This window comes from Rhinolophus ferrumequinum, chromosome 19 (assembly GCF_004115265.2).
Source record: "Rhinolophus ferrumequinum isolate MPI-CBG mRhiFer1 chromosome 19, mRhiFer1_v1.p, whole genome shotgun sequence".
Taxonomy (NCBI): Eukaryota; Metazoa; Chordata; class Mammalia; order Chiroptera; family Rhinolophidae; genus Rhinolophus; species Rhinolophus ferrumequinum.
The window spans coordinates 17,280,249-17,304,324 of NC_046302.1; the positions used below are offsets into that span (position 1 = coordinate 17,280,249).

Consider the following 24,076-nt stretch of genomic DNA (forward strand, 5'->3'; position numbering starts at 1 on the left):
TTTTTATGTTGATTTAATATTTTTATTCAACATGGTACTTATTTATCCTGTACATATGTATCTGTCACATTACTCCTAAAACTATCAGGGGAAGGATTGAGATTAGGCAGTACTCCCTATATAATTGAGCATTTCTTTATTAAACTAAAAAGATTGTTTGGAGAATGTTGGTTTAGAAGGTTTTCAGTGATGAAAGGAAGATAACTTCTTGAGCAGGTAATAGATTAAGAAGAGGCAAGATTTCCAGGCATTTGGTGCTCTAGAGAAAGGCTAAAAGTCCACCTTTGAAATTATTCCATTGTTCTCCATGGATAAGAAATCCCGTGGTTGACTGCGCTAGTTCCTAGTAATTTTCTCACTTCAGCAAAGACGAAAGGTGAAATGGCTATTGGATTTTGACTTAGATGTATAAACTAATGACACAACATATTTCTCTTCCATTCCCACCCTGTTTTGATGATGTGTGGTTCTGTTAAAAAATAAATTGCTTTGAGCTTTAGAAAATTTAAATGTTTATAGTTGTACTGGTTGGAAGTCTCAGAAAATTTCATTTGATAGACTTTGCTGATTTCCTTCCACTTACAATTTTTAATTGGGTAATGTACATATACTTCTGGTATGTCCTTTTTATAAAAAGGGAACCTAGCAATTTAGATCTATGGCATTTAGTTTCTTAATACCTATTATGAGAAAGGTTGCCAAAATATGATTCTGGCTTTTCCTCCAAATCATAGCAATCTCTGATAAAATGACCGACTCTGATGGAAATCTCTGTATTCTATTCACTGCTACTAGTAATTGAGTAAGAAGACCTTCTTCACTATATAGAGGCAGCCCAGACGCACCAAAATCTCCTATGGAGCTCTTGTGTATAAGTCTGGGAAACTTGAGAGCAGGATTGTGGTGTGCTATGCATCCCCCCTTCTCTGCTCATGAGTCGTCACCACTGGATCTTGGCTCCCTCTACTGCTGAGCCCAGAGGCATACTTAGTCATTCTCAACCAGTCCTCGAGGGAGTCAGTTGAAGTTGGAATTCCAGATGAAATTGAATATCTATCCCTCAGTCTGTTGGGAAAAGCGAGGCTAAGATACTCTCAAACTTGCCTTTCTTGAAATGCTTCACCCATGTTGAGCCTATCTAGTACTCCGGGAGTGCAGGATTTGTTATCATATGGCTAGATATTGAGTGAGTCCTGATTCCAACCCTTACCAGTTGGGTGATGGTGGGCAAGTCACTTGGCTTCTCCAAACTTCAGTTTTTTTCATCTATGAAGTGGGAAGAGGTCATACCTACTTCAGAATACTGAGGATTAGATAAATAATCTTTATAAAGTATTTAGTATAATGCCTAGCTCAAGAGTTCTGAAACTTTTCCTCTTAGAACCCCTTTAGACTTTTAATCATTGAGTTTTGTTTATGTGGATTATATTTATTAGAAATTAAAACTAAGAAATTTAAAAATATTTATTAATTAAAAATTATCAATAATAAACCCGGTATTATCAAAATAAATACATATTTTATGAAAAATAACTATATTTTCAGAATAAATTAGTGAGAAGAGTAGTGTATCTGCATTCACTATGTTGCAACATCACACATCATGGAGCCTCTGGAAAATTTTCCTGTACACACATGAGAGAATGAGAGTGAAAAAGGCAAATAATATCCTAGTAATAGTTTGAAAAGAGTTTTGACTTCATGGACCCCAGAAAGGGTCTCAGGAACCTCAGACCATACGTTGAGAATTGTAGCCAATAGTTAGCACCCGATAAATTGTAGTTATTATACATATATATGGAAAAATTTTTAACTAGCAAGTACTATATAAATATTAGTGATAAGAATTGAAGGCCATGGCTTCAAAACCTCTTAGTATAAACTTTTTCTGAGGGGTCTCAAATAACATTGTGATTCAGATGGAGCAAAATAAACAACAGTGTTTTTTCAAAAACACTAGTAATACATAAAGGAGTTCTCTGAATATAAAAGGCTCATATCTTGCCTTCAGAAATTTGTCAAGTATATTATCCTAAAGCTTTCATTTTTTTCTTTCCAGAGAGGAATTCTTCTTTCTCCCTACGGTAATAAGATCTTAGTAGAGAGAGAGGTAATTAGAGAGTTACTCTGAAACCACTGATAGAGTTGGTATGGGGTTATGGTAGCCCACCAGTTTTAAGGTAGAGATGTCACCAGGTTGGGCTTCACAATTGACAGGTCAGTCTTGATTTACTGGATGGAGAACATTGACATAAAGCATGTATTACTGTTTGATTCTCAGATAATAGATCCTTTAAAGTGGCTTTCTGAAATGCGTTTGGACTGAAAAAACAAAAACCAAATATGATATAACGGATCATTTATACAGGTTGTCTGAACAAGAAATATACATATAATTCATATCCTAACAAAATATATGGATGTAGTTTATATCAGGTATATGCGTACTTTGCAGACATATGATCCTCTAATTATATCAATTTCCTCCTTTCTTCCTCTTTGTCTTTGGGGGTGGTGGTGTAGACCATGGGGAATTCATATGCTGGGCAACTGAAATCTGCTCGATTTGAGGAAGCTCTCCACAACTCCATAGAAGCCTCTCTCAGATGTAGTAGTGTGGTACCACGGCCAATTTTTTCCCAGCTGTACTTGGACCCTGACCAGCATCCATTCTCATCTGCTGGTAAGTTTCTCAATCCTACACAACTTTCACAAGAAGTGGGCCTTCCAAAATCTGGGGACCTCTGAAATAAATTGGTAAATTGTTAGAAAATGCTAGTCTCTCTGTCTTTAGATGACTTGCAGAACTATGAAATTTTTTTTTTTTGGTTATTTTTCCTAAACATCTTTTCATTAAATTAGCTTTGATTTATTTGCTCACCCAGATGTAAAACCCAAGGTGGAAGAGCTGGACAAAGACTTAGTTCACCGCTGTACTCAAAATGGAAGCCTGGACTTTTCTAACACTCTGACAGTTAATGAAATGGAAGATGACGAAGATGATGAAGAAATGTCGGATTCAAATAGCCCACCAATTCCCTATTCACAGAAACCTGCCCCAGAAGGGTCTTGCACTACAGATGGTGGGTTTCAGATTTTGTTTTCAATCTCTCTAATATTGTCTTGACTAGTTTCCAGTCATTGCATGTGATACTCAAGGCTGGAAACCAGTAATTACAGAAAGGAATGAGGAACAATTATGTTCTTACAATATTTCCTGTGACTTCATAGCTGGTGTCTGTAAGAAAGGCAAGTATTATCACCCTATCTTATAGATGAAGGACTGAGATTCACAGCAGTTGATGACTTTTCAAGATGGTATGTGGCAATGGCAAGCCTAGACCCAGGTCAGGGTTTTTCCAGTACTTTCTGCAAGAATGGTACTACTTTCGGAACTCTTTTAGTGTTTTCCTACTTCTTTCTTTTCTACCCTCAAAACAATAACAGAGATAACAGATGTTTTATACTTACCTTTTCCATTTATTTTAAACACTCACCCAATATACTGTTTTCTGTAGAAGAGAAAAATGTATGTATTTTGATAATCCTGTTTTATTTAGTTTGTCAAACGCCTCTTCTACCAGGGCTTTTACGACACTTAAAAAAAATCCTAATATAAAATATTTTTAATTATTTAATGGTTTTGGTGATGTCACAACTTAAATTATACTCTCTTTCCTCCATTTAGTGGTATACAGCACTGTTTTTCTGGCCTTTCTACCCTAATTAGTATGTGGATTCTACTTTATCCATATTAGCTAGAGTATAACTTTTATCCCAGCTGATTTGGACCTGGGGTGATTCCAATGCATGCAAATCTTTGGGGTCGAGAGGGAAGAGAAAGAGAAGGAGAAAGAGGGGGGACAATTTCAGGACTTTGCCTATAAAAAGCTTGAAGTGCAAATAACTTGTATAAACTAGAGATTCAAATATGTAAATCCAGATGAATGAGTTGGCACTCTTTGGAAGTTTTATTTTTCTCCCTGATATCTAGTTCTAGAATCTGATAAACTACAAAAGGCTCAAAATCCCCTACCTACAGGGATTTGGAAAATTGAATAATCCTCCTTGCAGCTTATCTATGCCTGATTCACTACAAGTGGTCTCTAGCAATTAAGGACCACTGTTCTTTGAGTTAGGCCTGCCTCTAACACATCATTCCTTATGAATTTACTGCCACATATGATTGGTTTCTTTTGCCCAGACTTATAATAATATAGTATAATATATATCGATTTACTCATTATTGATGTAATACACGTCTTAAACCTGGGAGGTGACTGGCATTAGGTTTCCATTTACCTGTTTTATATCCATTTTCATGCCTTTTATTTGATTGATTAGTCAATTTATATTTATCAAGTAACAGCTAGAAGTTGAAATAGTGCTTAAAATATTGTTGGTTTGTCATTAAGAATCTTATTATGTGTAAGAATTAAATACAATAGTAAAAGCTTTACAGGATCATTTGAAACATTTTATACCAACAAATGAGGGAGAGGTTTCCCTGTTTTCCTGTGCGCTACATTATGTTTTTAGATTGCCTTTTGGCGTATCTGGCACTATTGATAGTATATATAACCAGATATGGAAAGCCGTTTAGGACTCACCAATATATAAACTCAGTGATCTAGCAGATAGCAAGTATTTCATGAATTTTAAAACATGAGAACACTAATCTTACTATGTAGAGATTCTTTAAAGTATAAGGGAAGGGTAATTGTTATTTTAAAGATAAAAAAGAAGAAACTTATACTAATTACATGTCCGTTTTTCTTTTTCCTCCTTTAATTCACCTGGGGGTGGCCATTAAAAGCAAAAAGCATAGTTTATAATTTGATAATATATAGTTCACCCATAGCGCTTTCAATTTCAAAGGCAGAACAGCCCTGAAATTTTCCTTAATAAAATTGTCAGTGAAATAGGGCAGTATAATGGACTTGTTTCAAGGGACCACCTTCCAGTCATGGGAAATCCTCTATTTACCTAAGGCTTAAAGGAAGGTGAAGCTATTTTTAGAGGCAATTTAGATAAGCAGATACTTAACACCTGATGGGCTTCTGGGGGTTACCATTCAGATGTAAATTTTGGTTGCTAATTTCTTATGTAAATTATTGGAATAGTGTAGGTTCCTACCCTGCTGGGAGGCAGTTGATTGTTTAGAGGGGTGAAGGGCAACCAAATTTTAGGCCAAATTTACTTTACTTTGTGTTTATAGCTGTTTCAGTAAACTTTCCCCTCTCCCCATTTAGATTACTCTGTAACCTTCAAGATGGAGATAATTGGAGAATGCAAATCTGGTTCTGTGAAGTGAAAACTTTGGCTATTTTCTTAAGGAAATGCAGATGAAGTTTATAAAGAAGAGCCTTCTTTTTTTCTTTTTAATTAAAATCATTTGCTGCAAGAATTTTGGTTTTAGGGCAACATTTCTCTTTTGTTCTAAAAAAATGAAACTATTTAGGGGACACTTTTGTCAAATTATTTATATACCCACCTCAATGATAACTTATCTTTCTTTCTTTGCATACTCTTTCCCAGATCTTCCAGTAGCTTCTAAAAGAAAAATCAGATCATTCTTTCAGGATTAGTTCAGGTGTTAATTCAGAATTACCCTATAGGGGAGTAGTAAGATTCTTTTCATTTTGTTTGAGATTTTAATTGGGATTTAATATTTAATCTTTATTGGGTAAATAATCTGACATATTTCTAATAGTGGAAAAAATAGAACCACCTGCTACACCAGATATTTGGATCCTATAGGTCTTGAAATATAATCCCGTTTCATAGATTCTTTAGCTATCCACTCTTTACAGATACACAGTTTATTTTCAATCTATAAAAAAATAAATTAAATATTGCTTTTTGCATGATTTTTGTAATTGGAGGTCCCTGATGATATATTTTGTATATAATAACTAGTCTGAATACCAAGAATGAGGGTTGGGAAGAAAGTTAGTTAATAGATATCAAACAAAAGGCTAGACCCTTAGCAGGTGACCATGTTCTCAGAACAACTACAAACTGAATTTAGGAACTTTTGCTTGATTTTGCAACCATTTTTGGCCTTGATTTCTTCCTGACCCTGTTCATCGACTCAACTTTGCCTTCTCTTTTATTCCTATTCTTTTTCCTCTTAATTAAATTGGCTGTGCAGCATGTATTGGTAAGTAACCAGAAGGCAAGAAGACAAAATAGGACATTTTAAATAGACTTTATGTTTTTAAGAACAGTTTTAGATTTACAGAAAAATTGAGAAAATGGTACACAGTTTCCATATTTCCCTGCAGTTTCTCTTATTGTTAGCATCTTACGTTAATTAAAGTCCATAGTTTGAGTTTCTTAGTTTTCATGTAATGTCCTTTTTCTGTTTCAGAATCCCATCCAGGACACCACATTAGATTTAGTTGTTATGTTTCCTTACACTCCTCTTGGCTGTGAGTTTCTCAGACTTTCCCTGTTTTTGATGATGACTGACAGTTTCAGGAATTATTGGTCAGGTGTACTGTAGGAGATCCACTGTTGGAATTTGTTTGATGTTTTTCTCCTGATTAGACTGGAGTTATGGGTTTGGGGGTGGCTATGACAGAAGGAAAGTGCTGATTTCATCATATTAAATCAAGGGTACATTCTATCAACATGATTTATGACTGTTGGTGTTGATCTAGATTACCTGGTTGAGGTAGTGTTATCTCCACTCTTTATCTCTTTCCAAACCATGAAAAAATGTCACTATGCTCAACCCATACTTAAGGAATGGAGAGTTATGCTCCGCCTCCTTGAGGGTGGAGTATCTACTTAAATTATTTGGGATTCTGCTGCATGGGAATTTGCCCTTTCTCCCTTATTTATTACTTTTTTTGAATCATTTATTTATATCATTATATATTTGTGGATATTTATTTTATTTTGGGGCTATAATGCAAAACTATTTTGTTGCTCAAATTTTTCCATTGGGTGCAAGTTCAGTTGATTCCTGTGCTTCTTTTACATACTCCCATGATTGTGGGTGTTTTTAGCATAAAATAAGACATTTCCTCTTTTCATTGTCACAAGCATTTCTTGAAAAAAAAATTTTTAAGAGGAGGAGACTAGAAAACATGTTTCTTATAGAATCCAGGATCCAGTCATTGTTAAATAATGATTACTTTTGACCTCTAGGTGTTCTAATAATCATAAATGGGAAACCCCTCAAAGACTGTAGTACTAAAAACTATGTGATTCTCAAATCGCATGGATTTTGTAGTTTTAACTTTGCTACAGAAATCACTCTGAAGTCATTTTTATTCCATAGGAAATCCTGCTTTCTTCAGATATTTCCACATTGTGTCTTCTTGACTCTATCTCTGTTTAGCCCAGAACCAAAATTGTTCTCTTTCCCAGTAATCTCCCTTTTGCTGTATTACTTTGAGAAATCTCATTGGAAATGTCATTCTCTAATCATGGGTCACCTTTGTGCCTTGAATTTTAAGGATTCATCAGCAAATATGAGATAGGTGGATACTGTCATACATAGCCCAGGACTGGCAGGGGCTGGTATATCAAATGCCTCCAGGATTCAGCAAAAATAGGCAAGGAAGAAACTATAGGACAGTGTCCTACATCAGACTGAGGGAAGGTAAAGCACTATATGAGTCAGAGAGATGGTAATGAGGATATAGGAGCATCTAACTTGGACTCAAGAGACCTGAGTTCTATTCCACCTTTCTTACTTGCTGGGTATTTGACCCTGGGCCACTTTCTTAACCTTTATGAGTCCTAATTTCCTCATTTACATACTAACGAGATTGGAGTAGTTACCAATCTTCAACTCACAAATCTCTCTTATAGTAATATATAATCTTTTGAACCCCTTAGGGATTTAAAGACTAATTGTCATTACATAGCATGTGATGAAGAATTGATTTTAAGTAGAAAGTATTCCTTTTAGAGCAGCAAATTATTATACTATTTGATATTATTCGTGCACACAAGAAAAAATTTTCTACATTTTATCATTCAATAATTGCTGTTTAATTTAAATTGGTTGTATAAGAAAAAGGATGTTTTGTTGACAAATTCAAAAATTAAATGTTATACTTTTGGGTGTGGGGAGAAGAGTAGCCAAGTATATTTAAATGTTTTCCAGCATCAAAAAAAAAGTGTCAAAATCTACTTTTAATACTCCAAATTTGAATTTCTAGATTTTACAAATTTGAAATTCTAGAAATTTCTAGAATTTCGACATTTTAGAATTAAAATGATATACTAGTTTATTATTTATAGTTTTTGCATTTTTGCTCTATATGATGAAAGTTTCAGGCTGCTGTTTGCAGAATTTCTCTGCAAATAATATGCTTTCTCTCTCACTTGAAAAGCCAAATTGGATTATAATCATTAAATGTTTACTTTAACAATGCTTTTTTTGGTGCCCTAGAAACATATTGGTGTATTTTATATAATCTTATTCGATGAGTGGGAGTGGAGGTCTGACTTTCATAATTAGCAAACAGCATCTTTAGAAACATTCGTAAAATGATTCTTTTTGTTTATTAACAGATTCAGTGTTTCCTGAGCTTCCCATCATTAACCAATAAACCATTATGGGTATAAATTAAGCAACATATCAATACATATGACTTATAATACAAAGCACTTAAAATTCTGTTGTAGTGAAAACTACACACTGATAATGGGGTTCAACTGGGTGAGTCCTCAGTTCACTTAACTGTTTTTCACTGTCCCTACAGATGTAGGATGGAAGGTCCTCAGAACATTTTCTTTTAAAAGTAGGATATTACAGGGAACAAAATTTAGGTTACTACTCGAATCTGTATTTCCCAGGCTGCAGCTCTTTTTGCTCAAATAAATGCTTTAAAAAATAAAATAAAGTAGGATATTAGAAGAGTTATTTATTAGGTTTCAGAAATTTGTAATGATGTCTATCTAAGTTGCACTAATAATTCCCAAGTATCTTGAAATACCTGTATGAATCCATGGGAGTTTGATAACCACTTGTTGGCGAATGCTGAATCTGATGAAGTCGGGGTTCCATGTATCTCTAGGGATCTAAAAGGGCTTGTCATGATTTGCAGATTGGTACAAATTGATTGAGACTATGGTTCCATCTTGTCCACTCTTTCTAACAAGGAGTGAATCAAGGTTGTAGAAAGTTTGTATTGCTACTTAGTGACAAAGACAACTTCTCAAGCATTGTTTTCTATCAATAGGCGATCGTGAACCTCTCATCACTGAATTTATCTATACCTTCTGGGAAGATATTTTATATGTTCTGCCTTTTCTTCAGGGAAATGTGTTTCTAGGTTTAATGTCTATATACAAATTAATAATTCCTTTGATTGAAATATAGCACTCCTTTTAGGACTTTAAAACGCCTTCTAGATTTAGTATTTTAGAATTCAGTGAAAAGTCTGGGTTTACCCCTCACAGTTTTAATTCTGTATTATAACTGTTTTTAGCTTCTCTTTTGCCTAGTTGAATGGTATACTTTTTGTCTGTTTTCATATAGTAAACTTCCCATGTCTCATATCACTGAACATTACTGGACTCATTATGTAACCTTGGGCAGGTTTTCTAATCCATCTGAGCTTTAATTTCTCTTCTATGAAAAGGAGATAATAGTCCCTACCTACAGGTGTTGAGAGGATTAAATAAAATAATCTATACAGTGTTTAGCACTGTACCAAGCTTATGTAAAGTGCTCCATAAATTTTAGCTGCCATCAATATCATCATCATGTCATCACCATCTTCATTATCAATTTCCAGCTTCCAAAGTTCAAAACAAATTGTGAGCCCTATCCCTTAAGGTGGGAGCAGCAGAATATTTTTCAAGGGGTTCTATGTATCCATAGTCTCCAAAAATGTTGGTAAACTGAATAACTAATATGACTCACATATATAAATGACTATTTTTCAAATAAATATAGATGATATTGTGAATAATAAAATACAGATTGATATAAAATTGTTAAAGAATTCGCAATAATACTTTGATATTATTCCCTCAATTCACAAACACTGTAAGTTAAATTAGATTTTTTTTAACGTTAAAAGGGGATCTGCAAGCTTGAAATGGTTGAAACCTATTGTCTTTTTCATTTTAGTCTTTCTTTTGTTGACTTTTTCCAATTTTATTATGTCTACTTTTCAGGTTTGATGATCCAGAGCATATAGTAGATTTATATGCACCAGCTTTATACCATGTTTGGATATTGTTTTCGTTTCTCATATACTAACAGATGGCATCTAATTGTTTGTTGGCAGTTGGTGAACATATTAATTGATGCCGAAAGAATATAGCATGGTTCTTCCCTACTTTGTGTTGAGCTATGATAATGGTGATCTTTGCAGGTTTGTGTGTGGGGAGTTAGGTGTCCATCCTTTTATCTCCTATAACTTCCTAAAATAACTTACATTTTTGTCCGGTCTCATTTAGTTGCACATGACAGAAACTCAACTCAGACTAGCTTAGGTCAAGTGAATAAGTTACTGGAAGGATTCTAAAGCGAAACGTATCTTGACCAAACCATGGGAAAGGCAGATACAGCTGGGCTTCAGGGATCTAAACTCTGCCAAAACATTCCCCAAGCCTCCTGTCTCTCTGTCAGACTTCTCTCACAGGGCAAGGAACAGAGCTGCCACAGAGCAAACATGCTCTCCCTGGCTCCATGTTCAGAAATTTTATGGAAAAGGCTTTGATTGGCCTGATTTCTATCAGGTGCCCACCCCTGGACCCCATGGCCAGAAAAGTGGGATATTACAGTGGCCCAGCTTTGGTCAGGTGCCAGCTGCAAGTCAATCTGGAATATCACAACTCTCCAGGGGAATCACATGAGTAGCGTGCAAGGAGGATCATTTTCCAGAAGTTGTAGAGATCGGTGATTTGCGGCAAAAAATAGCTATCCTCTGTAATATTGTTTTGTGATTATCAGTTCCTTATACATTCTTCCAATTAACTAGAGGGAGATATCTGTATTCCCAGGCCTAGGATAACATCTGTTGCAAATGGTTTTTTATAAATAATGAACTAATGAATACTGCAATACATTATGGAATCCAAAGTGGTTATGTAAGGTTTTATCATGTCATGTCATAACTAGTGAAAATAATCTAACAGTTCTGAGTTCTGGTTCTGGCCCATTCACTTTATGAGTCACCAAACTCTGAGCTTCAGTCTCTTCCTATGTGAAATGGAGAGGATCTCTGTTCTATGTTTGTCCCCATTTAGAGAAGTAAACTTGAATTGAAAGTTAAAATGCTACATTACATGAACGTAAAAATTATACACGGTTTTCAAAGTTTGCTGTATATTTATCCTTTCCTTACTTGTGGACAGAAAATATAAAAACTGTCAATGTTAGCTGAACCAGTCAGAAATACCTCCTTCTAAAGCCTTTTCAGCTCTGCTCATAGCAGCATATATGATAGAGTTGTCTTCTAGTTAGAGTATATGAACTTTAAATTTAGTCCTTAATAGTGATTTCCATGGGTGATAAAGAGTTACAACCTCCCTAAACATTTGTGTCCTTTTCACTGGTTTTTAGGTTTTTGTCAAGCAGGAAAGGATTTGCGTTTGGTATCTCTGTGTATGGAACAAATTGACATCCCAGCAGGATTCCTCCTGGTGGGGGCAAAGTCTCCCAATCTTCCTGAACACATCCTGGTGTGTGCTGTAGACAAGCGATTTCTACCAGATGATCATGGAAAAAATGCACTTTTAGGTGAGTATCTCACACCTATAAAATTTCTTCTAAGATGAAGGAGTTAAAATACAAGTTTATTTTAAATGATCACAGAGTCTTTTTTAAATCACAGAATTGGTTTGGGATTATACCATTTAGTTCAAGTATGAAACTTTTTTTTAAATAACTTCTTAAAACTTAGCTCTTATTTATTATTCATTCTAAAAACACTCACTTTAATGAAGAGACTTTTTAAAACAGGCAAAGGACAGAATGCAATTTATCAAAAGTTAATATTTTGTAAAACAAAATAGGATTCACTCTCTATAGAGTCATTGATCAGGACCTGATGTCAAGTCAACTCTCAATTATTCAGCTGTGGATTATCCACTTAGTAAGTTATCTGTAGTTTTTTTTCATACCACATTATTCCTAATTACACTTGGTTGATGTGATTATCACTTTACATTTAGCATTAGCTTATCCAAAATAATTAGGGAAATATATATATATATATATATATATATATATATATATACATAAAGGTATATGGTATAAAATATATACCTTTATCAGAATTGTTTATGGTCTGGTATTTGAGTCTGGGTTTTTTTTCACAACATAGCTTCTCTACATCATGAGAAATAAAGAGTGAATTTATTTTTTAAATTATTCTTAATAATTAAAAAGACAAATAAAAGGACACATGAAGTTTGTTGCTTTTTTTGCTGCTGTATTTCCTAGGATTTGCTTTTATTTCTCAGAATATCTCTTGCTGTAGATGGACAAATACTTGTAGATATTTTCAGCACAAATATCAGTAAAAAAGGGAAAAGAAGAGGACAAAGAATGCCACTGTTGTATTGATTGTAAGGTATATTTTTGTTTTGTTTGATGCATTCTTCCTAATTATACAGTGTCATCAGAAAGTCTAGAAATAAATAAATCATTGTCTTGAGTCAGAAAATGACCCTGCACATGATTTATAAAGGTTCCTTAAATTGCAGTTCAAAGCCTTCGCTTGGTCCATAGAAAAAGTGACAATTTTTATTTTTCATAAGGCGCTCATAAAAAATGCTCATTTTATTTTTCTTTTAGTGAAATTGAAAGCATGGTTTAATATAGAAGCCTAATGGTAAAGTTTATATATTGCACTAAATTAGAAGGTCCAAGTACTCATTTTTTCATTCATTCATTCTTTCAACAGTATTTGTTCAAAATGTACTGTATGACGGAAATCATGCTAGGCTATGATATGGGGGACACAAAAATGATAAGACACAAAAAAGATAAGTCCTTTTCCTCACAAAGCTAACAGCCTACTTGGCTATAGTAAAAAAAAAAAAAAAAGTCTTTGGGAAACTTCTTTTTAGCATATTAAAAGCATCATAATTCCATTGAATGGAACAGTTCCTATGCTGCTTGACTACAGACCAAAAAAAAAAATCTCTCATAATGCTTTCTGCTCAATAATTCTTCAAGACTAGAGGAATCTTCCTAGAATACACCATGGAAAGGACACAGAAAACACCACCAAAATAAGATTTCATAATCCTATGTAATCAGGCATATGAGACCAAAGACAATAGGCTTTGGAATTGGAGCTGGGTTTAAATCCCACTTTGCCACTTAGTACTTGAAGAACTTTGGCAAACAACTTATCCTCTTGAAGTCTCAGATTCCTCATCTGTATAAAGGAGCCAATAATGCCTACCTTACAGGGTTGTAAAGACCAAATCAGTTGATATTTATAAGGCACCATTCAACACAGTGTACTTGCTCTTTAAATGGTATTCTGCCATTTTGTCATATTTATTAAATATATTTAAAGACATGGAACTTTGCTTACTTTCTCTACCCTTTGTAGATAGACATAAGTTTTTATTAACCACTTTTCCAGGTCAAAGTACAGTGCAACAAAATGGTAGAAGTTTTTTCTTAGACAAGCACATTGTTGAAATTTTTATATATCAGTACTTCTTTGTCCAAAAGTTAACATTCATCCAACATTTATTGCTTATGATGGATGATTTTAGTATGCATTAAGGTATAGTGGGAAAAATTTTCAATTTCAGATATTCTAGAATCCCTGTGGACTTCAATACCAATGTATCTAAATTTTTAGATAAATTATGCAGATTCCAAAGACTAGGGGAATTGATTAAAAATATATCGATCCCGTTGGCAGTGCTTGTGTCCCAAATCTACCAGGCAATTGGAAGGCTTGATTGCCAAAAAAAACTAGAAAGGTAATTTGGCTGTAAGAGGTTTTTTTTTTTTGTTTTTTTTTTTGTTTTTTTTTGTTTTGTTTTGTTTTGTTTTTTTTGTGATGATGACAGTATAAACTTACAGCAGTGAAAAATCTCTCTTGGACCAAGGCTAATACTGAAACCACACAGTTTTAAAAATAGACTGTAGGATTCTAAATCTTTTATATTGTTAATTATCAATTTGAAGTTTCTCTTCTCTGAAGATTATCCGAGATCCATTGCTTTTCTTCCTCCTCACGTGATCTTGCTTTTTCACCTCAAAGATAGACAGAGGAAAAGATAAAAGATAAAAACCTAACCTCAATACTTTGTTAATTCTAATTCTCACACTAATCTTTTATGAACTACTTGAGCCTATCAGATAAGCCTCTCTCTTTTTTTGACACTGTCTTTAATTATTTTGGCTGAAAGGTTTTTGTAGCTTTGTACTGTGTTTTAGATGTGGTACACCTGCCTCACAAGTCAGGTAATTTTCCATCAAGGCTTGATAATCACACAATATAAGTTACACAGAGGCAGTGATTTTTGTCTACTTAGTTCCATGCTGAAAACCTGGTCCCTGAAACAATACTTAGCATATAGAGTACAACAAGTATTTGTTGGATGGATGGATGGATGGGTGAATGGATGGATGGCTTTCTTTAGGAACTTAGTGAACTATGCAGCCATTGACAATTTTTTTGGGGGGTCTACAGCTCAAAGGTATTAGAAAAATAGCCAAATGCTCTCAAATGCAATCCATCTCTAAATATATTTTAAATAACTTACACAATTACATCAATATTTATATTTCCATAAAGTAATAATAATAAACTAATTATACAGAATTACTAATTTTATGTAACTGATCACAGGTTATAACTATCTCTTGCTCACCACTGTTATTCCAGTGTTTAGCACAATGCCTGGCATATAGGTAGGTGGTCAATGAATAATTATTGCATAAATAATAATAAATTGGACTGCCACTTCTAAATGTTCTGAATTGTCAGCATTCTGAGATTGGGACATTGTAAGCCATTGTGTCTTTAATCCTGGCCTTTCTCTTCTCTCCTTATCTGTCTTTGTTAATTATGTAACAGGTTGGTTTGGGGGTTTAAAAAGGAATGTGTCACTTCATCAGTGAATTTATTTTCAATTAGTTATTTGTACTCGTATATAGAATATTGTTTTTATGAAATTTAGAATGCCGTTTCTTATTTACAACTTTTTGTCCTTATTCACTATATGGCAGTACATGTGTGCTGTTCTCATCAGTCACAACCAGATGAACTCACTCTCCTGTCTGCCTTTGTATTTTAAGGGGGGACTGAAAAATTTATTTCCAATAATGTACAGGTCCTCATCTTTTGAGCTTCTCCATCTCTTCTATGTACCCTGCTGTAAGCAGGTCACGGAAAGTTTTATTTTGTTTGCTTGTTCTGAGTGAGAATTGTTTGAAGGTTAGATCTCATGGGATAATCTAAGTTGAGTAAAAGGGGTTTGAATGAAGAGAAATTGGGAATCTGAAGGAACTCATGCCAGAAAGTACAGCTAGATCTCATAGAAACTGGAAAGTTGACAATGCCCTGAGTTTACACATCACTGCCCATCCTCTCCTAGCTGCAGACCAACTTCCTTTTCACATTTCTGTTTGTTCTTTCCCACACCTTAGTTGACATGTGATTGACATGGTTCCAACTCAGGTTCCAATTTTACAAAACCTTATAAATTTAGAGTCCAGTACCATCTGACTGACTCTTAGTAATTATTTCAAAGTGTCAGGAGAGAGACTCTGACTGCCCCAGATTGGGTCCGATATTGGTCCACAGCCTAATCAGCTATGGCCATGGAGGCAAGTCCCCATGATGGGCGGGGCAGAGAACCCAGGCCAGCAGATTCTCTAAAAGGGGAATGTGTGGGGAAGACATAATGGACATCTCTAGAACCAAACTTTTTAATATTTGTATGTCAAATATATAAATACTATCACATGGTACTATCCACTCTAAAGGGATAACCACTATCCCTTTAGAGCATTTAAAAATATTTAAATTATTTTCAGTCTTTTATTATTACGAAATAACTCTGCTAAAATAAATTTTGTACTTTTTTTTTTTTTTTTCTTTGAGCTATTTCCTCGAAAGTCAGAAGTTTTCAAGTCAAAGGTCAAAGACTGTGAATATTTCTGGGCTTCTTATATGTAAAGGTATTGTACCAACATACAAGGCCACCAGTAACTGGTTTTCCACCTTTCAGGGTTTTCTGGAAACTGTATCGGCTGTGGAGAAAGAGGATTTCGGTATTTCACGGAGTTTTCCAACCACATTAACTTGAAGCTCACCACCCAGCCAAAGAAGCAGAAGCACTTAAAGTACTACCTAGTCAGAAGCTCCCAGGGTGTACTGTCAAAGGGACCTCTTATCTGCTGGAAAGGTAGTATCAATGCCAGAGAGGGAGCGGGAGGGGAAGGGAATGAGGATATTACTGTAATGACAAGTGGCCCATGCAGGGTTCGGAATTCAGGTGTAATACGGATAAATATCCCAAGTTCAGAATGCTGTACAAAGATATAAAGCCCTCTGGAAGGTTATATGACTAGCTTTTGATTTTCAATAGAGATTATTCAAGTTTAGCAAAGTATATGTGTCTGTGTCTCTTGGGAGAGTGCAGTGCCCCTCTCAGGAAAAAAATGCACTCTTTCTAGCTCTTCTGTTATTTAGAGAGGACTTCAAAGTGTCAGTTTCCTGGTTACATGCTCTTTCTACTTTATTTAACAGGTCTTTAGTAGTTTTCAAGCATCTATATTTTTTTATTTTAATTAGAACTAAGAAGACTTTAGAATAAATAATGCACTCTTCATAATACCTGGGAAATTTTTGTTTCTTTTCAGTTAGGAAGAACTTAACAAACTTATTTATAGAAATGAATCCAGTGGAAACTTCACATCTTCATGTGTTTAATAGGATTTAACACAAGTTCTTTTCGTTATTTTAATGCAGGGGGATATCTAATCCTTATTCTTTTGAGCAGTTTCTTAGATGCTGAGATTTTTTTCAGTTATTAATACTATATTATTAAAGACAATATAATAATTGTTTTTAATGTTTCCATTTGTTGTCTGTGCAAGATTTTGGCCTGACCATGAAAAATAGCATAGTAAATCCAAATTACAACTGCAGATTTGCCTCTGAGTCTTTCACCATAATTACTCTTGGTTGCATTTGAAATGACATTATATAACTCCTTAGGAAATGGCTATATGTTCCAAGCCAGGTATCATTAGAACTTAAAGCTTGTAGCCACTGAATCATAAGCATAGTGAATTATAGATAATTCTTTATCCTAATAAAGTCTAAAGAATTTTCCTCTAGAAAAGCTGTTTTAAATGTCATGAGCCCTAGTAAAACAGTAAAAATAGGATAGGTACGAGTATTGCCTCCCTGCCTTTTAAATGCCCTTTTAAGCTTTTGTTTTAGAAGTTAAAATATTTTTAATTTCTTATTTAGTGCTCAATGACAATTCTTCTTTCTGGGAAAGAATAATATCTATGAAATAGTCTATGATACAATGATCCCGGGTGGCTTCTGAAGCCTCACATTTATAGCAATTGCTATTTTGGAATTGGAATTATACACACACACACACATATATATACAAACATATACAATCAATTTAGAAATATGCACATAATACACATAATGTGGAAATATTTTTTAGGCCAAACACAATAGCTTTTCAAGGAAGGTTATAGCATAGAAGGTGATAGAAAACTATCTCCAACCCTTGCATGTATCTGATAAACTTGGAAACTCTCTAAAGGAACTTTTATAATTAACTTTGTCATTTACAACCATTTTTATATTGTTTCACATGAAATTTTTTTTTAATTAAAGTTTATTGGGGTGACAATGGTTAATAAAGTTACATAGATTTCAAGTGTACAATTCTGTAATACGAGTCTGACAATTAAGTTCACAAACTCATCCTAGAAAAAGTGCTACATACCTCATTGCTGAATATCACTACAATTACCTTCGAAGTACTCCCCTTGGGAAGCTATGTACCGATGCCAGCGCCTAGTCAAAGCAATGTTGGAACTCTTTTTAGAATGGCCATAGAGCTGTTGTATTACTGTTGATGTCCTGAATGTCATCAAAATGTCTTCCTTTCAACATTTCCTTTATCTTCAGGTAAAGAAAGAAGTCAATGGGGGCCAGATCAGGGGAGTAGGGAGGGTGTTCCAATACAGTTATTTGTTTGCTGGCTAAAAACTCCCTCACAGACAGTGCCTTATGAGCTGGTGCATTGTTGTGATGCAAAAGCCATGAATTGTTGCCGAAAAGTTCAGGTCTTCTACCTTTTTCACGCAGCCTTTTAGGCACTAACAATGGTAAACTTGGTTAATTGCTTGATCAGTTGGTACAAATTATTAATGAATAATCCCTCTGATATCAAAAAAGGTTAGCAACATCATTGCAACAAGTTCGCGAACTTAATTGTCAGACCTCGTACATCATCTTTAAAATTAATATGGTATAACATATAGTATAATTTGGTTGGAAGTTACAGGCCCACATGTCATAGTATTTGCTATCTACCCGAACCAGTACAAGGTATTATTAAAGTATAACAGAGACCCATATTGGCTTAATTAAAATGAAGCTTGGTGTTGCATGATCAGTAATCACCTTGAATATTGTGTACCTATTTCCTTTAATAAGAACTGGAAATAGTAATAATTTGAGCATTTCTAATTTTTCTCTACTGCCTATAAGTTTTTCTTTGCTTCTGCTTTTGGACATAAATTAAGTTTGAGGTGAGAAAGTTGAAGGCAATATAGATGGACTCTAGGTAACTGTTCCACAGTTAAATCAATCCTAGATTGCAGGTTACTGGTGTTTGAAAGCTTATTGAATTTTTATAAATTATTGATATTTTAATCTGTCTTATCCATAAAACTAGCATGACTACGAGTATATTAGTGATGAGTAATTCTTGCTCTGGGAACTGGGTAACAAAAGTCTGATTGCTCTTTGTAACCATTTCTTTGCCTTCTAATCATGACATCTTGCCCTAGGAAGACAAATTGTGTTCACCATGTTGAACATTCTGTTGGAGTCAGGATTAGACAAAGGGGAACCTCGGATAAGGAAAGAGGTTGCCACTTAAGGAGCAGCAATTTATTTTAGAGATTGTCTGGATTGTGTCCCCAGTACCTGTTTTAACAAAATACTGGTCTCCTCACATAATATGATTCTTACTCTTTTCCAGAATGTAGAAGCCGACAATCCTCTGCTACTTGCCATTCCATTAAGCCAAACTCTTCAGTGTCATCAACTGTGACCCCAGAAAATGGCACAACTAATGGATACAAATCAGGATTCATTCAGACAGGTATGGAGTATTTTCTCTTGGAATTTTAAGCAGCAGATGCATATTTAATGAGGCACTTAAAACTTACTGTTGGCTGGTTTGAATAGAAATATTTTAAAATAGAGGTAAATTACTTGAGTCTATTAGAATTAGAACTCAGCATTGAGATAGGTCAATCTGTGGGTGATTAGAACCCCAAGTCCTGCCAGTGCTAAGAAAAAGATAGAGAAAGGAACTAATCATTTGTAGGAAGTTGAGCTCAAGCATAGGACCTGTCTCTAGAGGATTCTAACAGGAGGCAATAAGTGGGGAAAGTCTGAGTCATAGCAATCATGTGGCATGTATTGGGGACATGCTCATGAAGACTGGTGTTCTAGGGCAGGGCTCTCTCTAAGCCTACAGAACATTACAGGGAGTATTGCACCAATTAGGATACAAAGTAATGTCCCACGGTAGAACTGAAGATCACAACAGAAGAATTCTGTTCTAGGTTCTAGTTTCTAGTGATTCAAGATAGGGGCCTGGATATGAATAACCAGATAAAATTTTAGTGCCTAAAACCAGGTTCCAGTATCAGAGCAGGATCAGCAGAGTGGACGATCTGATACTGAGCAGATAAGTTACTAGTTTAAGGTTTCTAAAAATTCCTTCAGATAGACTGCACTTATCCTGAGGTCAGGATAAGGCTCCAGGTGAGAATTAATGTTTCCTGGAGGGCTGTAACTGAAGGGCTGTAACTGAAGAGATTGCTATGGTATTTGAGAAAATTATTCAGAAGCAGTCTAGTTTATATCTTAGGCGAGAAGTGAAGTATTTTAAAAGAATTTGTGGATTTTCTTTTTCAGTTCACTTGTTTGTGTGTGTGTGTGTGTCTGTGTGTGTGTGTGTGTGTGTGTGTGTGTGTGTGAAGTACCATTTTACTCATCTGATATGCAAACTTCATCGCATACGTGCTTTGCCAGTGTCCACTTAACCACTAGTGGGAAAGAAAACTGTTGTCACTTATTTCACTACTTAGTATTCCTCTTTCAAATTTATGTGAAATTCTGAAGAGCTGGTAAATTGTTTCTACTTATTTTCAAGGTAGAAGTGATTATTAGAATATGTTATCAACATTAGCAATGATAAGAAGGCTGACTTTATATGGGACACTTCTTGCTGTGTGTCCACACTCAGCTAAGTCCACTTCTTTCTGGATTTAAAAAGTCTAACTTATCAACTGTCCAAGAAATTTAGATAGAGGCTGTGACCTAAGAGCAGAAAACATTTCTCTTTTGAATAAATGAGAGAACATGATGTCATTAACGATTCAAGAAAGAAAAAAGCTGGCATTTGGCTCTAATCTTGGCATTGAAAGATTAGCCTTCATGGGGGCGGCAGATTAGCTCAATTGGTTAGAGCACAGTGCTCTTAACAACAAGGTTGCCAGTTTGATCCCCATGTGGGCCACTTTGAGCTGCGCCCTCCACAACTAGATTGAAACAACTACTTGACTTGGAGCTGATGGGTCCTGGAAAAACACACTTAAAAAAAAAAAATGAAAAGAAAGTTTAGCCTTCGTTACAATGATGATAAACCACATGTCTCTCCTAGAATAATATTTTAGTAATTTGATTGATTCTGTGGTATAGTTTCTGCCATTAGACCTTGGGGCTAGTGAAATATGATTTTAAAACTACAATATTAAAAATGAATATTTTATTCCAACGAAAAACTTATCAAATGTTTATTATATTCTAAGATCCTGGTCAGATGCTGTCAGGCAGGGTTCCAGTACTTGACTGATGGCTCTAATGATTTAAAAACCACTCATATAAGGATAAAAGGACAATAAAATATGTTACCTTTCCTAAGAGGAAGAGGTGGGTATGTAAATAACCGGTTGTACCTGAAAATAATGAAAAGATATTAAAATGTCAATAAACAATAATGCAAAAAAATTTAAAAAACAAGCAGTAATGCAGTTTTAATTACAGTCATGTGCCAGATGACATTTTGGTCAACCATGGACTACATATATGACAGTGGTCCCATAAGATTACAATGGATTTATATGCAAAAAATTTGTTTGCGATATTGGAGGAAAAAGCTGGACCTGACTATAATCTTGAATTTACTGCTAGCTCTGGGTAACTTAAATTGAGAAGGAAACTCAGTATGCTATTCATCTGCCTTCCGCCCTCCTCACTCCCCATACTCTCTTTCTCTCTCTCTCTCTCTCTCCCTCCCTCTCTCTCTCTCCCTCACGCGCGCGCACACACACACACACAAGCATGCCCACTACTCTCTCCCCCACCTTCTCTCCCTTTCCCTTTTATTATTTCTCATCTCAAGCTTTGTTTCTCTGGGTCTCTTTTGACTTCTGCTCTCCCTTACTGTCCCCTTCTCTTCCTTACCTCTCTCTCTTCCTCCCTCCCTCCTCCTGATGTCCACTCTCTCTCCAACAGTACCTCCTTTCACAAACTTCCCCCATCCCTCCACCAATGAATGCATACACACACTTTTATCTTTTACATGGTGTTTTTACTGTACCTTTTCTATGTTTAGATATGTTTAAATACCATTATGTTATAATCGCCTATAGTATTCAGTATAGTAATGCTGATTTGGTTTGTACCATAGGAGCAATAGGCTATACCATCTAGGTTTGTGTAAGTCACTCTATGATGTTCACACAATGACAGAATCATCTAATGACACATTTTTCAGAATGTATCTCTGTCGTTAAGTGACGCATGACTATATACCAGGAAATATGTTTTGAAAACAAATGTTGCTCTGAAATAGAAGAAATCAAGATTTAGGCTTTAACAAAAGCTCTATCAGTTGCCATGAAGAGACACAGGCAAGTCACTGACTGACTCACAGTGAACACAAGTGGCAAAGATTTCTGCCAATATTCTTGTGTATCCGTTGTGCTGGTGAGAGTGGTAATTTGACTATGAAATTAGCTAGTGACAATTTTAGGTGCAATCCAGAGAATTTAATAGAAGAAAGTGCCTTTTAAAACAAGGAGTTTATCTAAAACTTTCTTTTTGACAAACTGTTTATAGAGTCTTCAACAATAATTTCTTCCTACATATAATGAAAGTAATAGTCTGTAAGAATTTCATGTTAGCATTATTCACTGCAAACATTAGAGTAGGCAACATCTCTTTAGTTAATAGAGATTCATCCTTCTATAGGAGATTGCCTTCTTAATTTGCAATCAGTGACTGCCTGTAATCTACATTTCTTAGCCTGAAATGTAGGCACATAGTATTTGAAGAATGGATTAACTTACTATTTGCACAGCTTTGTCTTAAATTTCAACTGCCATGCTCTAGATGTTCTATTCTAGTTATCTTGCTGCATATCCCTTGCATATTTTCTTTCAGCATGTTTATGTCATTGATAATTCAAATTTTAGTCAACAATCCTGGTAAAATATCTTATCATTTTGACTGAAGGTGGCTATATAATTACATACCTACATTATACACACATACAAACACACACACACCTCACACACACACGCGTGCACACACACACACACACACAGACACACACACAAATGTATTGTCTTAAATCCAAGTAAGAATTCAAGAATAGATGAAAAATATGTTTGCCTAACCCAAGATCTTTAAGGATTCTTTTCCATGTTTTCTTCTAAAAGTTTTTTTTTTGTTTTATCTCTTGCATTAAAATATATGAGCCATTTTGAGTTAATTTTTGTGGGTGGTATGAGGTCAGCATCTAAACTCATCTTTTTACATGTGGATATTCAATTGTCACAGCATCATCTTTGAACAGACTATCTTCTTGTTGGGGAATTGCATGCGTCAAAAATCAATTTACTACAAATATATGGATATATTTCTGGAAAAATTGATAAAATGGACCTCATTAAAATTTAAGAATTTTATACTTCAAAAGATAGCATTAAGAAAATGAAAAGATAGCGAATCTTGCTTTGTAGGGTCAGCCCCTGCACAACATTTCCTCCACTGTTGTGATGGCCAGTCCTCACAACCAATCAGCCTGAGAATCAATATCTCCCATTGAAAGGCCAATAGCAATCAAGGCTCAACTAGAACAGGAGGGCACACACAACCCACAAAAGGGACATACCTGGAGCACCCAGCTCAGGTGACCAGGAAGACTGTGCCACTGGGTTCCATAGGACACCTACGACTTAAGGCCACTGTACCAAGACTGGGAGACATAGCAGCTCTACCTAATACACAGAAACAAACACAGGGAGGCAGGCAAAATGGGGAAACAAAGACACATATCCCAAATGAAAGAACAGAACAAAGCTCTAGAAAAGTAACTAAACAAAATGGAGACAAGTGATTTACCAGATGCAGAGTTCCAAACACTGGTTATAAATAAGAATGCTTGGTGATCTCAAGGAGAACTTCAACAAAGAGATAGGAAATGTAAAAATGGAGATAGAAAACATAAAAAAAAAGAACGAGTCAGAAATGAAGAATACAATAACTGAAATGAAGACTATGTTTGAGGGAACCAGCAGTAGATTAGATGAAATAGAGGATCCAATCAGTAATTTGGGAGACAAGGTAGCAGAAAACACCCAATCAGAGCAGCAAAAAGGACAGAGAATCCAGAAAAATAAGCATAGCTTAAGGGGCCTCTGGGAGAAAAGTCAAGTATACCAACATTAACATCATAGGGGTACCAGAAGGAGAAGAGAGTAAGGAAATGAAAACCTATTTGAATAAATAATGACAGAAAACTTCCCTAACCTTGTGAAGGAAATGGACATACA

The 24,076-nt window shown here is 35.1% G+C and overlaps 1 protein-coding gene across 1 annotated transcript in view; it reads left to right on the forward strand.

Moving 5' to 3' along the window:
• The window catches only part of GREB1L (GREB1 like retinoic acid receptor coactivator), a 255,520-nt gene that overhangs the window by 133,600 nt on the left and 97,844 nt on the right, over positions 1–24,076 (forward strand). Inside the window, 5 exon segments of the mRNA XM_033087644.1 lie at positions 2,524–2,683; positions 2,886–3,083; positions 11,543–11,719; positions 16,189–16,365; positions 19,204–19,326. Coding sequence (XP_032943535.1) covers positions 2,527–2,683; positions 2,886–3,083; positions 11,543–11,719; positions 16,189–16,365; positions 19,204–19,326 — 832 coding nt within the window. The 5' untranslated portion in view covers positions 2,524–2,526.